At 38.2% G+C, this 12,495-nt stretch overlaps 2 protein-coding genes across 5 annotated transcripts in view; one reads left to right on the top strand and one right to left on the bottom strand.

The window, feature by feature from the left end:
* LOC137487942 (serine/threonine-protein kinase pim-2) overlaps window positions 1-12,495 on the top strand; it is a 101,998-nt gene that overhangs the window by 5,319 nt on the left and 84,184 nt on the right. For all 4 annotated transcript variants that reach the window (XR_015511745.1, XR_015511744.1, XR_015511743.1 and 1 more), the window contains one exon: window positions 10,304-10,384. The gene's annotated coding sequence lies outside the window, so the exon portion shown is untranslated. The remainder of the gene's footprint in view (window positions 1-10,303; window positions 10,385-12,495) is intronic.
* On the bottom strand, window positions 7,206-9,559 carry si:dkey-56d12.4. Its single transcript, NM_001110038.2, has 2 exons — window positions 9,117-9,559; window positions 7,206-8,526 (listed from the first exon to the last, which is right to left on the bottom strand). Exons 1-2 carry the CDS (start codon window positions 9,448-9,450, stop codon window positions 7,466-7,468), a joined length of 1,395 nt encoding a protein of 464 aa, NP_001103508.1. The 5' UTR covers window positions 9,451-9,559; the 3' UTR covers window positions 7,206-7,465.

Below are 12,495 nucleotides of genomic sequence, written 5' to 3'. Positions count from 1 at the left end.
GCAAGAAGGTCGCTGGTTCGAGCCTCGGCTGGGTCAGTTGGCATTTCTGTGTGGAGTTTGCATGTTCTCCCCGTGTTGCCGTGGGTTCCCTCCGGGTGTTCCGGTTTCCAGGTACAGGTGAATTGGGAAAGCTAAAATTGCAATAGTATCTGGATGCAGCCTTTATGATGCGAGCTGAGATTGCATCACTCAGTGATGCAACGTCAGACACAATACACTCAAATGGAACTAGTGATGTCACTGTGAGGGGTAGGGTAAAGGGTGAGGTTAGGTGAGCCAATTAAAAGCATTGGATGCAGCTCAGATTGCACTGCACCAGGTCTGCATCCAGACCCCTCTCTAAAATTGTCCTTATACAAGTGTGAATGAGAGTGTATGTGTGTTCCCCAGAGATGGGTTGCAGCTGGAAGGGAATCCGCTGCGTAAAACATATGCTAGATAAGTTGGCGGTTCATTCCGCTGTGGCAACCCCTGATTAATAAAGGCGCTAAGCCAAAAAGAAAATGAATGAATGAATAATCATGTAGTATTGCTGTTTTCTGAGCTGATAAAATGATTAAGCATTCTTCACTGTGAAGGGAAAAAATTCTGAAATTTGCACGTCTACAATGAGAAAATAATGTAAATGTTTTATTAGAGTTACAAACAAAACAGCAGTGCCTAAATTAAAGTTTAAAGTTCAAATTAAAGTCTTCCTGGAGGTTTCCACACACTTATTCACACAAAACAGGATCTTTTTTGATTGTTTGTTTGATTGATTGTTTTCTTTTCAATTATCAGTATTTTTTCTTGCTACTGTACCTCGTAATGTTTTCTTTCAAGGTTTCCACAGAATTATGCACAAAAAACAAGGAAGTCTATATTGGGTTGATAGATGTTTTTCAATAAAGGATCTAAAGATATATTTGACACTTTTAACATGTTTTCTAATGCATCTAAATTTTTGTTTAAATTTAGATTTTTGTTAACATAATTTTACATGGGCAGCACAATCGCTTGACTGCAAGAAGGTCGCTGGTTCAAGCCCCTGCTGGGTCAGTTGGCATTTCTGAGTGGAGTTAGCATGTTCTCTCTGTGTTGGCGTGGGTTTCCTCTGGTTCCTCTAGTTTCCCCCACAAGTCCAAAAAAACATACGGAATAGGTGAATTGGGTAGGCTAAATTGTTTATTATAAGCTAATATTTATTATATTAATAATGTATCATTATATAAAATATCATATTATATGGGCATCACAGTGGCACAGTGGGTAGCACAATCGCCTCAGAACAAGAAGGTCGCTGGTTCGAGCCTCGTTTGGGTCAGTGGGGATTTCTGTGTGGACTTTGCATGTTCTCCCCTCGTTGCCGTGGGTTTCCTCCAGGTACTCTATAGGTGAATTGAGTTAGTTAAATTGTCCGTAGTGTGTGTGTGTGTGTGTGTGTGTGTGAATAAGTGTGTAAATAAGTGTTTCCAAGTGATGGGTTGAAGCTGGAAGGGCATCCGCTGTGTAAAACATATGCTGAATAAGTTGACGGTTCATTCCGCTGTGGCGACCCCGGATTATTAAAGGGACTAAGCCGAAAAGAAAATGAATGAATGAATGAATGAATGAATTAATGATTTTACATTTAAATTTCCTCAGTACAGAACTGAAGCCACGGCCTCTGCATTGCAAGCCCAGTAATCTATTGTTGATCATAAAAACTGAGCACTTTAATGTATTTTTGTATTATTCAGCTCAGCATCTTAAGTTAAATGCAAAGTTCAGCATGTGCTCAGGGAACGTCTGACTCACGCTCACATTTTAACCCATTTCCTCTCCAAACGCTTCCTCATCCTCAAGTTTTTTGCTCGTCTGAACATCCACACTGTCCTTCTGTTCAGACAAATAAACACAACAGTGCAAAAAAATCCACATGACATGATAGGAAACACTGCAGAGCTGTCTTTTTTTATGCAAAATATAAATTACAAAGCAAAATAATATTAAAAAACACCAGAATTATTTAATTAAATATGCTGCTTTCTATTCTGACTGGAAGAAAATGAATTGACTGCCTCATTTCTCCATTGAAAATCACTTAGAATGAGCTTAATATTCTAATTGTTATTTCTGTGCAACCTAAACATAACTTACATAACCTGAACAGAACCAATATATGAAAGCCTGAACATACTCTTAACATAACCAAATACATAAACTAGACATAACCTTAAACATAACCAATAGATAACCTAGGGTTACCACTTTTGATAGAAAAAAAAAAAGGGACGCATACTGCTTGGGGGCTAGATCGCTTGGGGGCCTAGACCAGGGGTTTTCAAACTTTTTCAGCTGAGGGCCCCTTTGTGTAGGGCGAATTCTTTCGGGGACCCCCAAAAAATAAATATCACGCCACCCCTTCAAATTAACAACTGTACTTAATTTTCTAAAATTGTATTATTCAATACATTTATATTATTATATATTATTCAATAAATGTATATTATTCACTATCTGGATTAATTTTTGTAAGATGTTAGTTGAGTTGACATGGTTTCAGTGCTTCAGTCTATTGATCAAATCTTCATGCGCAGTGTTCATTGTGGTCTGCTCTCACTGGATTCCATCAAGCCATATTTTGTGTACGAGTCGTCACTTTACAGTTTTTTATGCCATTTTTATGCTTTTTTTCTGCCTATGCACAGCTAGACTCTTCTGTATTTACCCTTACAGCTGAGAGTCTAAATGTATCTAAAGATTTAAAGCTTTGAAGGTGTAAAGAGTTTTGTCATTCATCAGCCTGTTAACAGTTAACTGTACTGTTGTAACCAGCAATACTACAATGGAGGCTGTAGTGGTTCAGTGTGTTTTGTTTATTTTTATTCCTTTTATTTGTGCACATCATAATTTACTCAGGTCGACAATCCTGACTTACACTGATAAAAAATAATTTCCTAAATGCAATCTAGAATTGGGTATTCAAGTTCAAAGAGCCACAAGTTTTACTTTGCTTAATTTTAGAAGCTTTGCTGACTTTAAAATGTTCATACCAGTTTGTTCTATTAATAATAATACTGAACATTACATTTAAATTACTCAAATGAATATGGGAAAAAGTGGAACAGCTTGAAAAAAATGCATTTATATTCAGAGTATTAAAATTTGATCAGATATGTTGAGCTCCATTAAATACAGAGATCACTAATACATTTTAATATTTAATAATTAATTAGCCCTATAACATAACACAAACAGATACATTATAATTTTTATAGGCTATAGTGGTTTTATTCAGGGTGTATACAATTTAGTTTTTTTTTAATCATCCAGTTATGAACCAATGTGAGTAAGAGGTTCACTGCAGAGCTCATCCAGCTGTCATTAGTGTAACAGGAGTGAAACTCTTAGAACTCGCTGATGTGATGACAGCTCCATTCATTGTTATTGCAGCACTTTTTGCTTTACAATTTTAATGTTTGTTTGCCATGCTGCAAAGAGGACCGTCTGATATTTGTACAATGCAAAGTGTAAAGCCTGTGGCACTGTGGACGAGGTGCAATGTTGTGCCGTGTCTTTAAAATGATATTTGTTCCCCATGAGTGAAGCCTGCGCAGAGAGGCGCTTGCTCCGCAGCACCCAGCTGATCGATTACTTAGGAACGCAAGCCATAAACAGGGTAGTGCTTTCAGCCTCCGATAATGTTCTTATTGATCATGTATTTTAACTGAAATATTGTCAGTAAATAGACCTGAGCATTCATTTAGTTGTTTAGCGTAAAAGAGGTAAGCGTAAGTGAAAGGTAAACGCTGTCAGGTGCAGCAGACAAGCGCCAAAAATAACAGGAAGTGCCCGGCCAGAAGCGCTTATTCAATAAAAGTCCCCGTGCGCAGAGGCGGGCCGCTGTGCTTTTTTTCCTGTTTCACGAAAGTGTCAACTGCATTTAAATGACATAAGCATAAAGCTTAATTTTTGCAGTACTTTTGAGCTCAAATTATTATAAAAAAATATATTAACCTTCAGGATGATGCGGGACACAAAATTCAACCATGTGGGCCCATTGATTACCCCTTATCTAAAATTTTTGCGGCCCCCCTAGCGCCATCTGGTGGCCCCCCAGGGGACCGCGGCCCCCAGTTTGAAGACCCCTGGCCTAGACCACAGTGATCACAGGCCCAATAGCATGTCAGTGGTGGTAAATCACAATTTAAAATATGTTTTCAGGAAAGTATGAACACTTGAACATTAAAAAAGCTGTCTTTTATTGAAATCTGTGTAAACAGACGCAGTCAGTCTTTCTCTTTTACAGCTCTGCAGCACTGATATAGCTGATGTTATGCTTAATAGATAACTAGCGATAACTCAGCTGCTGTAACTGTATGCCAATGCAAAACCCGGCACGTTTAAGGTTTGTTTTCTTGCAGAGTGATATCCGATATAAAGTGGGTCCCAGATTGTAAAAGAAGCACTGCATTAAATGACATTTTCCCGCCATTTATGAGCGTTTATTTTACCCCAGTATATTCACCTTATTCCGCCCCGCCCACTTTTTATTCTTCGCTCTTCCGCATTTTGTCATCCAACTTCCGGTACGCTGACACAGTTCATCAGATTATTGTTTCAGATTTTAGAAAAATGGCATTTAATGTTAGTTCAGGGAATGTTTTGAGCTGGGAGTACGGTGAAACCTCACTACAACGATCGGATGGTCTCATATTGCCCCATCCATCTTCACCGTTAATGTGGGTAGACGATATGAAAAAGTGGCCAGAGGTAACTTACGGGGATATTTTCAATTACTTTGTCCTGTCACAAGGAGTAGATGGAGCGTCTATGAAGAATTATAAAAGTACCGAGGCCTACCAATATTTGCATAGTGGGAAAGTGGGTCGTGTGCTATTGCACAGCGAGGGTGACTTCGTCTTTTTAAAAGCAAATGTGCACCCCAGCCAGTCGAGCAGTCCATGCCACTCAGCGTGGGTGCTACTTAGTAAGCAGGGATCAGTGGAGACTACAGGATGTTCGTGCATCGCTGGTTTAGGTAGGTCCTGTAGCCACGCAGCCTCTATATTATGGAAGGTAAGTAAATAATACTCATTGTTATTATTTATTATGTATGGTAATGTCACGTTTGTGTTGACATAAGTAAGCAATTAATGTATAATAGTATGTTAACGTATTTGCGTCATAACATACAGCTGCTGACTTGGTTACCATCTGCAGACTAAGTATCTGGTCAAATCTCTTAATTTGTGAGTTATGAGGTAAGGTCTGTAAGGTAAGTGAATGTTTATAAATTATGTGTTGTATAATTGCACAGGAGGCTCGAACTTGGAAGTGAAAAAGTCCTATATTTAAGTGTGCAAAATTATTAAGGCAGATTTTAAAAAAAAGCCCAGATTGCTAGATGTATGGGTATATATATATATATATATATATATATATATATATATATATATATATATATATATATATATATATATATATATATATATATATATAAAAATAAAGAGAGATAGAAAGATAGATAGATAGATGTGCATGTATAAATACATACATTTGAAAGACATAAGATATAAAAATATAAGAAAATGTACTTGCATAGTAATTATGCACACTGTGAATATACTAAAGGTAAGATTTGGTACACATATATTAAGTGTAAAAAGTCTAATCATGCTATCACCTGAAAAAAAACAAGGTAGGTAAACATAAATTGTAATTTGTAATAAATTATATTGAAATAAGATAATAGAACATGTTGACATATCTTAATACAAAATAATACAAATTTGTCAGTAATTATGTTTGGTGTCAGGTTGAAAATGCTGTGTCCAGTGGGCTCACTGGCATTGCCTGCACAGATGAGCAGCGCCTCTGGAATATGGGGACCCAGAGGAACCTCTGCCTGAAGCGGTTAATGGACATAAAGTTTTCCCACCATCAAGCCACTGATGTGCTGCGGATGCCAGAGGGAATGCCCAAAAATGCCCCCCTTCCTCCCACTCCCTTATTTAGTACCCAGAAAGACCTCAGAGAGGGACTCAAGCATCTTCGGCTGCCTGCGTCAAGCCTTCTGCACAAATGTGTGAGTGCTGTGCAGGGAGAGGAATCAGAACAGCCTGCGTCCTCACCACATGCTAACCATGATGGCACCAAAAACTGTCAGAGGTGTATGTTGTTTTATGACAGCTTAGTGGCCATTGATCCTAGCAAGTGTGCAGCACTGGAGCGTGTAACACTTGAGCAGAGTTCTTCTCATTTGTGGCATGACTCTCGTAAGCTTAGAATTACTGCAAGCACAGCAAAGAAGGTACCCATCAGAGGTAACCCTCAGACATTTATTAGAGAGCACCTCTACCCCAGGTTCCATGGGAATGCAGCAACTAACCATGGCTTAGAAAGTGAAGCATCTGCAATACAGTGGCTAGAGAGTTCAGGATTTACTGTCAGTCACAGAGGGACAGTTGTGTGTGGAAGTGAGCCTTGGCTGTCAGCAAGCCCTGATGGAGTTTTGAACTTGCATGAACTGCTGGAGATCAAATCCCCTCTCCTTAAATGTGATGAGTCTTTGGAGGACCTCTTTAGAAGTCAGAGGTATGATGTGAGGATGGTGGATGGCATACCTCAGCTACAGCCAAATGGTCCACGGGGCTTCTATTTGCAAGTGCAGCTTGGCATGTTTTGTACAGGTTTGAGGTCCTGTAAGCTACTCGTCTGGGTTCCATCACAGCAGGTTCTACTACAAGTTCCATACAATGAGCAGTTCTGTAGCAAGACTGTAGCTAGACTAAAAACCTTTTATTTTAAGTATATGCTCCCTCAGGTGACAGATGAGTTTCAAGCAGGCCGTCTGTTGCTTTCCACAAGATACTTGCAGCTTTGCAAATAAGGATTGCATTTTAAATAAGCTGGGGTGTAGAAGGTGAAGACAATCATTTAAAATGAACCATTTTATATTAGTTGTTTTATATCAGTTTTGATAAGCAAGATTGTGATAATTTGTGTATTATTATCATAAAATGTGTTATGTAAACCATTGCGTAAAATCAGTTTAAATGTTTAAGTTGTAAGTTTGTTTTTTACCAGGATTATAGATACACATGATGACCTTCTTGTAAAGGTATGATTTAACCATTTAATTTTACTATGTAATAAAAAATATTTTGCAAACTTAATGTCTTATTTTTTAAAGTCAAACTTAAAGGGACAGTTTAAAAATTACAGTTCAAAATTAAAATTGTCAATTTACTCTGCCTTTATTTGTTTCAAACCTGTTACACTTACTTTGTTCTGTTGAACACAAATGAAGATACTTTAAAGAATGCAGGAAATCTGTAACCATGGAATTCAATAGTATTTGTTACAGCTAACATGTTAATATGTAACATCTCATCATTGTAAGTGTTTATTAAAATACCTGCTTAATTTTTTTATTTACACAACTGTTAAAGACAAAACAACAAAATTTAAGGACAAATACAATGCGCCTACTAATAAACATTTATTCATCCTCTACATCAGAAATTATGTCGCTACGTAAATTACACAGGGCTGCACAAATTCTCAAAATTTTGTCAATTTTAGGGGTAAGGTTGATTGGAACTGTTTGAGAGATGATTTTGAAGGTTTTCAATCTACAGATTACCCGCTCAACATGGACACGTACATTAGCAATGCGCCTAGTGTTGGTGGTGTCTTCCTCCGAAAGTTGCATGCCTTTCTTGGTGAATGCTGGAATAACCAGTTTTACTTTTTTTTCATAGAGGAGATCACTAATCGTGAAGCCTCTATCTGCCATTACTTCATCTCCTGGACGAAGGTATTCAAGGAAACCCGAGTTTGCAGTTATGAATTTATCACTGCACCTTCCTCCATATGCAGGTGAGATGAACATAATTAGTCCACATGGTGCAATGGAGACCAGGTATTTTATTGTGTTCTGCCCATAGTAGTGACTGTAGGACTCGCCTCTTGAGTCAAGGTTGTGTGGCTTTTGAAGTGGTGTCTCAGAACAGTCAATAATGCAGGTTGTATTTGGAAACTGTTCTCTGAAGCACTGAGGCATTGTTGCTTGGATCGTTTCCTTGGGAAGCCATGGTACGTAATCCCTCATGTTCTCCTCCATGATGTCAATCCAACATGAAATCACCTTGCTTACGATGGATTGAGAAACAGCAAACCTTTCAGCAAGATCGCCCTGCAGTAAATTAAGACGCAACTTCATCAGAGTCATTAGGAGCTGATCCCATGGATGAAGCTGGAAGCTGTTGCTGTATGCATTTGTAAGGTGCTCTGCAACTGAATGAAATGCATCTAATGTCAACCCTGTGTAGAGCTGACAAAGGTCATTTTTTCTTAGTAGCGTTATATACAGCGGCTGTGACTCATTGCACTGGGTTTGCATATCCCTTGTCGGTGGCTTCAGGTTGAGCTGTGACTTTGTGTAGCTGTGCTCAGAGACGCATAGATCCTCCCATTGTGTTTCTGCATCACAATTTAGGGGCATGCACACAGGTTCATCTTCACAGCTGTCCACTGCATTACTGGCAGCCACTGATGGATCTGTTGAAATAAATGTAATCATAATCATTTTTACATTAGTACATAATATACATAATGACAATTAATACATTATTGCACCAATAGAACATTGTGTGTATTAGTCAATTCAATAGTAATACAGGTCGGTATTATTATCTGAATAAGAAATGTAGTTTGAGAAAATGGACTTTAGGAATATGTAAAGTAAAATTAAAGGAACACTACAAAATGTATTTTAATTTCATTCCTTAAATTTATTTAAAGTTATTCTTTTAAATGTTTATAATAAGTAGTTTTTTTTAAACATATATGTTTAATGATTTTTAGATGTTGGTATATTCGAGCTGAAAGCTTAATAGATGTGTAGTCACAGCCCAAATGTCTGTGCTAGATTGGTAAGTTAGCTGGCCTGCTAACGTCTGATTCCTGTATTACCTTCACTATGAAATGCATTCAAAAATATGAAATATAACATCATGTGGCCAATTGTAATCATACAAGACTTCTTGTAACATTACTTTTAACTCATCATTGCTGAGCTTAAACGTGTTTATAGAATGCATTTCAGAAATATGACGTTAGGCGAGCAATCACTACACAAGTTGGCTTACCTGAATCGTACAACCTTTCCAGCACCCGGCGTGGCTTTTTTACCGGAGCTTCGTAGCCGAGCCATTTCTCGGGGTAAGGGTGTCTATCAGTTGGCTTTCCGTCAACGAAATGGTAAGAACACACGTAAGGGCGCTTGGGTGGCTGTTTTAAATTGAGCGCCTTCAGCCATTGCCTCAGGTGCTCATCATCTTTAGGTGGTGGATGTAAATCGTAAGGTGCACCACAACACTCCGACCGGGTCACTCTGTGTTCATAACACTGTTGTTGTAATTGGTTTCTCCTCTTTATCCAATTGTTATGGCAGCCCCGAACTGAACACGCAATGCTTGACATTCTTGCTGTAGAAGCTTACGACTAACGTTAGATCCTTCGAAACCGGAAGTGAGATGACAAAATGAGCGTAATGGCGCCACCCTTGTTGTCGTGGAAAATAAGGTCAATACAATGGAGCTTCTGCGCTAGCCAGTCGATTCTGACGGGCGCGTGCGAGTAAACGACTTTTTATCTCGTTTTACGCTTGAGCAACTAATGAATGCCAACGTTTATTTAACTGAATGTATTTTAATTACATTACAACATTGATGCTGTAAAAAAAAAACTTAAAAAATGGACCCGGAAGCCGCTCCGCGTGACGTCACACTTAACAAGCGGATAAGAGTGTAGTAGAAAAGCGTCAGTAAAGATTTGAATACTGGAAAACTATTTAAACAACATTTTCCACGTTATATTTTATCAGGAACAACAATGTGAACTTTATTAAAGATGTGTTTGGCCATTAATTTCTGAATGAAAAATTATCCCGCTGCCGAGGATGACGTGAGAAGATGATTGACAGGTCTCGTAACTAGGCAACATAACGGTCCGTTAAAGAGGAATAACGGTAGTTTGTCCTAAAGCTTGCGTTACACACTCAAAAGTACGGTTTCTTTAAGTAAGTTCATACTGTTGGATGTCGTATAATAACGTTTGGTTTTACCTTATCTGGGACGTGTTTTTCTCTCACTTCTTGACCGGAATAATCACGATGATCCTCGGTGACGGTAGCTGTTCAGAGCCGAGTACTCGCGAGAGTCTCAACGGCGGCCAATAACGGAATATTGGATAAATCTAGCGAACAAAGCAGTGATTTGATACTCCAAGAGGACATTTCTGCGATTATTGACACACTTCTCTTGTCTACTGACAGTGAAATGTCTGCTTACTCAAAGATGCACATCTTCCTTCCACCTTTGGAACTTCCGGTCACCAATCTCCATCTCGACAACAGGTAAGCACTTTTTAATTAACACAGGTTAAGAGCACAGAATCTATGGTTAAATATGTTATATTAGATTCTATGCTCTTTGGCAAATCGGTGATGATTTATGTCAAGAGGGAAGTTGTTACATCACTTGTTTCTAGAAACCCATATTAGAAATTGGTTATGTCACCACATACTTTTGAAGAGCCTCCATTTTACCCATCCATCTGAAAATGAGTATGTTCCTCCATTTCTCAGTGTATATTGGCTGTGTAATTAGGTGCATTTTAAGAAAATAGATTTATTAAACAGATATATGTTACAATAATATTTTAGTCACTGAACATTTAGACAATGAAAAGATAATACAATTAAATTCAAGCAAACTATTGCAAAAATATGCAAATATTCGCTTGATTTTTCCTCTTTTTAAAATTAGTATTAAATATTTTTATCCAAAGAAGAAAGACACATATTGTTGAATCTAAGTTATTATAGGCAAGTTAGAGAATATTTCATATATGTTGTAGTAAGTTACTTTAGTCAGGCCCGTAGCCAGCCTGGTGAAAGAGGTGGTTGCTTTTCCCAAAAAAGTGAACCTTTTTGCAGTTATTCGCCTCATTTTCTATTTATTTATTAGGCTTAAATACTGCATTTTGAGACATTTTCAGCACTGTTTATTGCTGGATTAGCTTGTCGGATGGTCGTTATACCACACTCTTTGATGTGTAAAAATATTTCCAAAAGATTTAAATAACGAAATATAAATAAAAAAGAAAAGATTTTTAAAATACAAATTTATTACATTTTATGTCATTAGCAAAAAAAGATCTGTTAAAGTTTTAAATTATTGGCCTAATGTCATTTATTAGGCAAATATCCTGAGCAGCACATTCAACTTTCCTCAGTCAGAGTTTGAGGGGTCTGGATGCAGACCTGGTGCTGTGCAATCTGAGCTGCATCCAATGCTATTTAATGTGCTCACCTAACCCCACCCGTCACTGTGACGTCACTCACTCCATTTAGTGCACTCACTGTGTCTGACATTGCATCGCTGATTGATGCAATCTCAGCTTGCATCATAAAGGCTGCATCCAGATAACATTGCAGAATTTGGCCATTTGAATATTGAATAATTAAAACATCATTTATTTATTTTCTTTTCAGCTTAGTCCCTTTATTAACCTTCCAGGTGCAACCCATCACTGGGAAACACCCATCACACTAATACACTACGGCCAATTTAGCTTACCAAATTCACCTGTACCGCATGTGTTTGGACTTGTGGGGGAAACCAGAGCACTTGGAGGAAACCCACTCGAACACAGGGAGAACATGCAAACTCCACACAGAAACGCCATCTGACCCACCCGAGGCTCAAACCGGCGACCGTCTTGAGGCAAGACATGTGGTACAGCTGAATTGGGTAAGCTAAAATTGTCCATAGTGTACGAGTGTGAATGAGAGTATATGGGTGCTTTCCAGTGATGGGTTGCAGCTGGGAGGGCATCTGCCGCGTAAAACGTGCTTGATAAGTTGGGGGTTCATTCCACTGCGGCGACCCAGATCAACAAATCTCGAAAATAAAATAAATGAATAAATAAAGTAGAGCAGGGGTGTCCAAACTCGGCCCTGGAGGGCCAGTGTCCAGAAGAGTTTAGCTCCAACCCTATTCAGACACACCTGAACAGCTAATTAAGCTCTTACTAGATATACTAGAAACTTCCTGGCAAGTTTGTTGAAGCAAGTTGGAGATAAACTCTCCAGGACACCGGCCCTCCAGGACCGAGCTTTTGTAAAATATTGTACATTTGAAAATGCATGAATAACAACAATAGCCAAATTATTATAATTAACTTTAATATGGGCCACTTTTGCTGCTTCACACTTTTTTCTATCGTTCATTTTTTTTCTTTCTAGAATAAGGTCCAAGACTTCTAAAAGTTACTTGTGAAATGTTTTCTCTATTTAACAACAGTACAGGTCAGTGGTGAAAGATGACTTCACTTATGTCAGATTCCGCTTGGACTTAAAGCCTTTGATAGGTTAAACGTTACATGACGCATCAATATTGTTCTATAAAGGCTAAACTAAGTCTGCAGTCTGTAAAACAGATCTTCTCTGTGTTGTTTTGTGTT

Source organism: Danio rerio, chromosome 16 (assembly GCF_052040795.2).
Source record: "Danio rerio strain M-AB ecotype USA chromosome 16, GRCz13ab, whole genome shotgun sequence".
NCBI lineage: Eukaryota > Metazoa > Chordata > Actinopteri > Cypriniformes > Danionidae > Danio > Danio rerio.
This window is presented reverse-complemented; position numbering and strand designations above follow the sequence as displayed.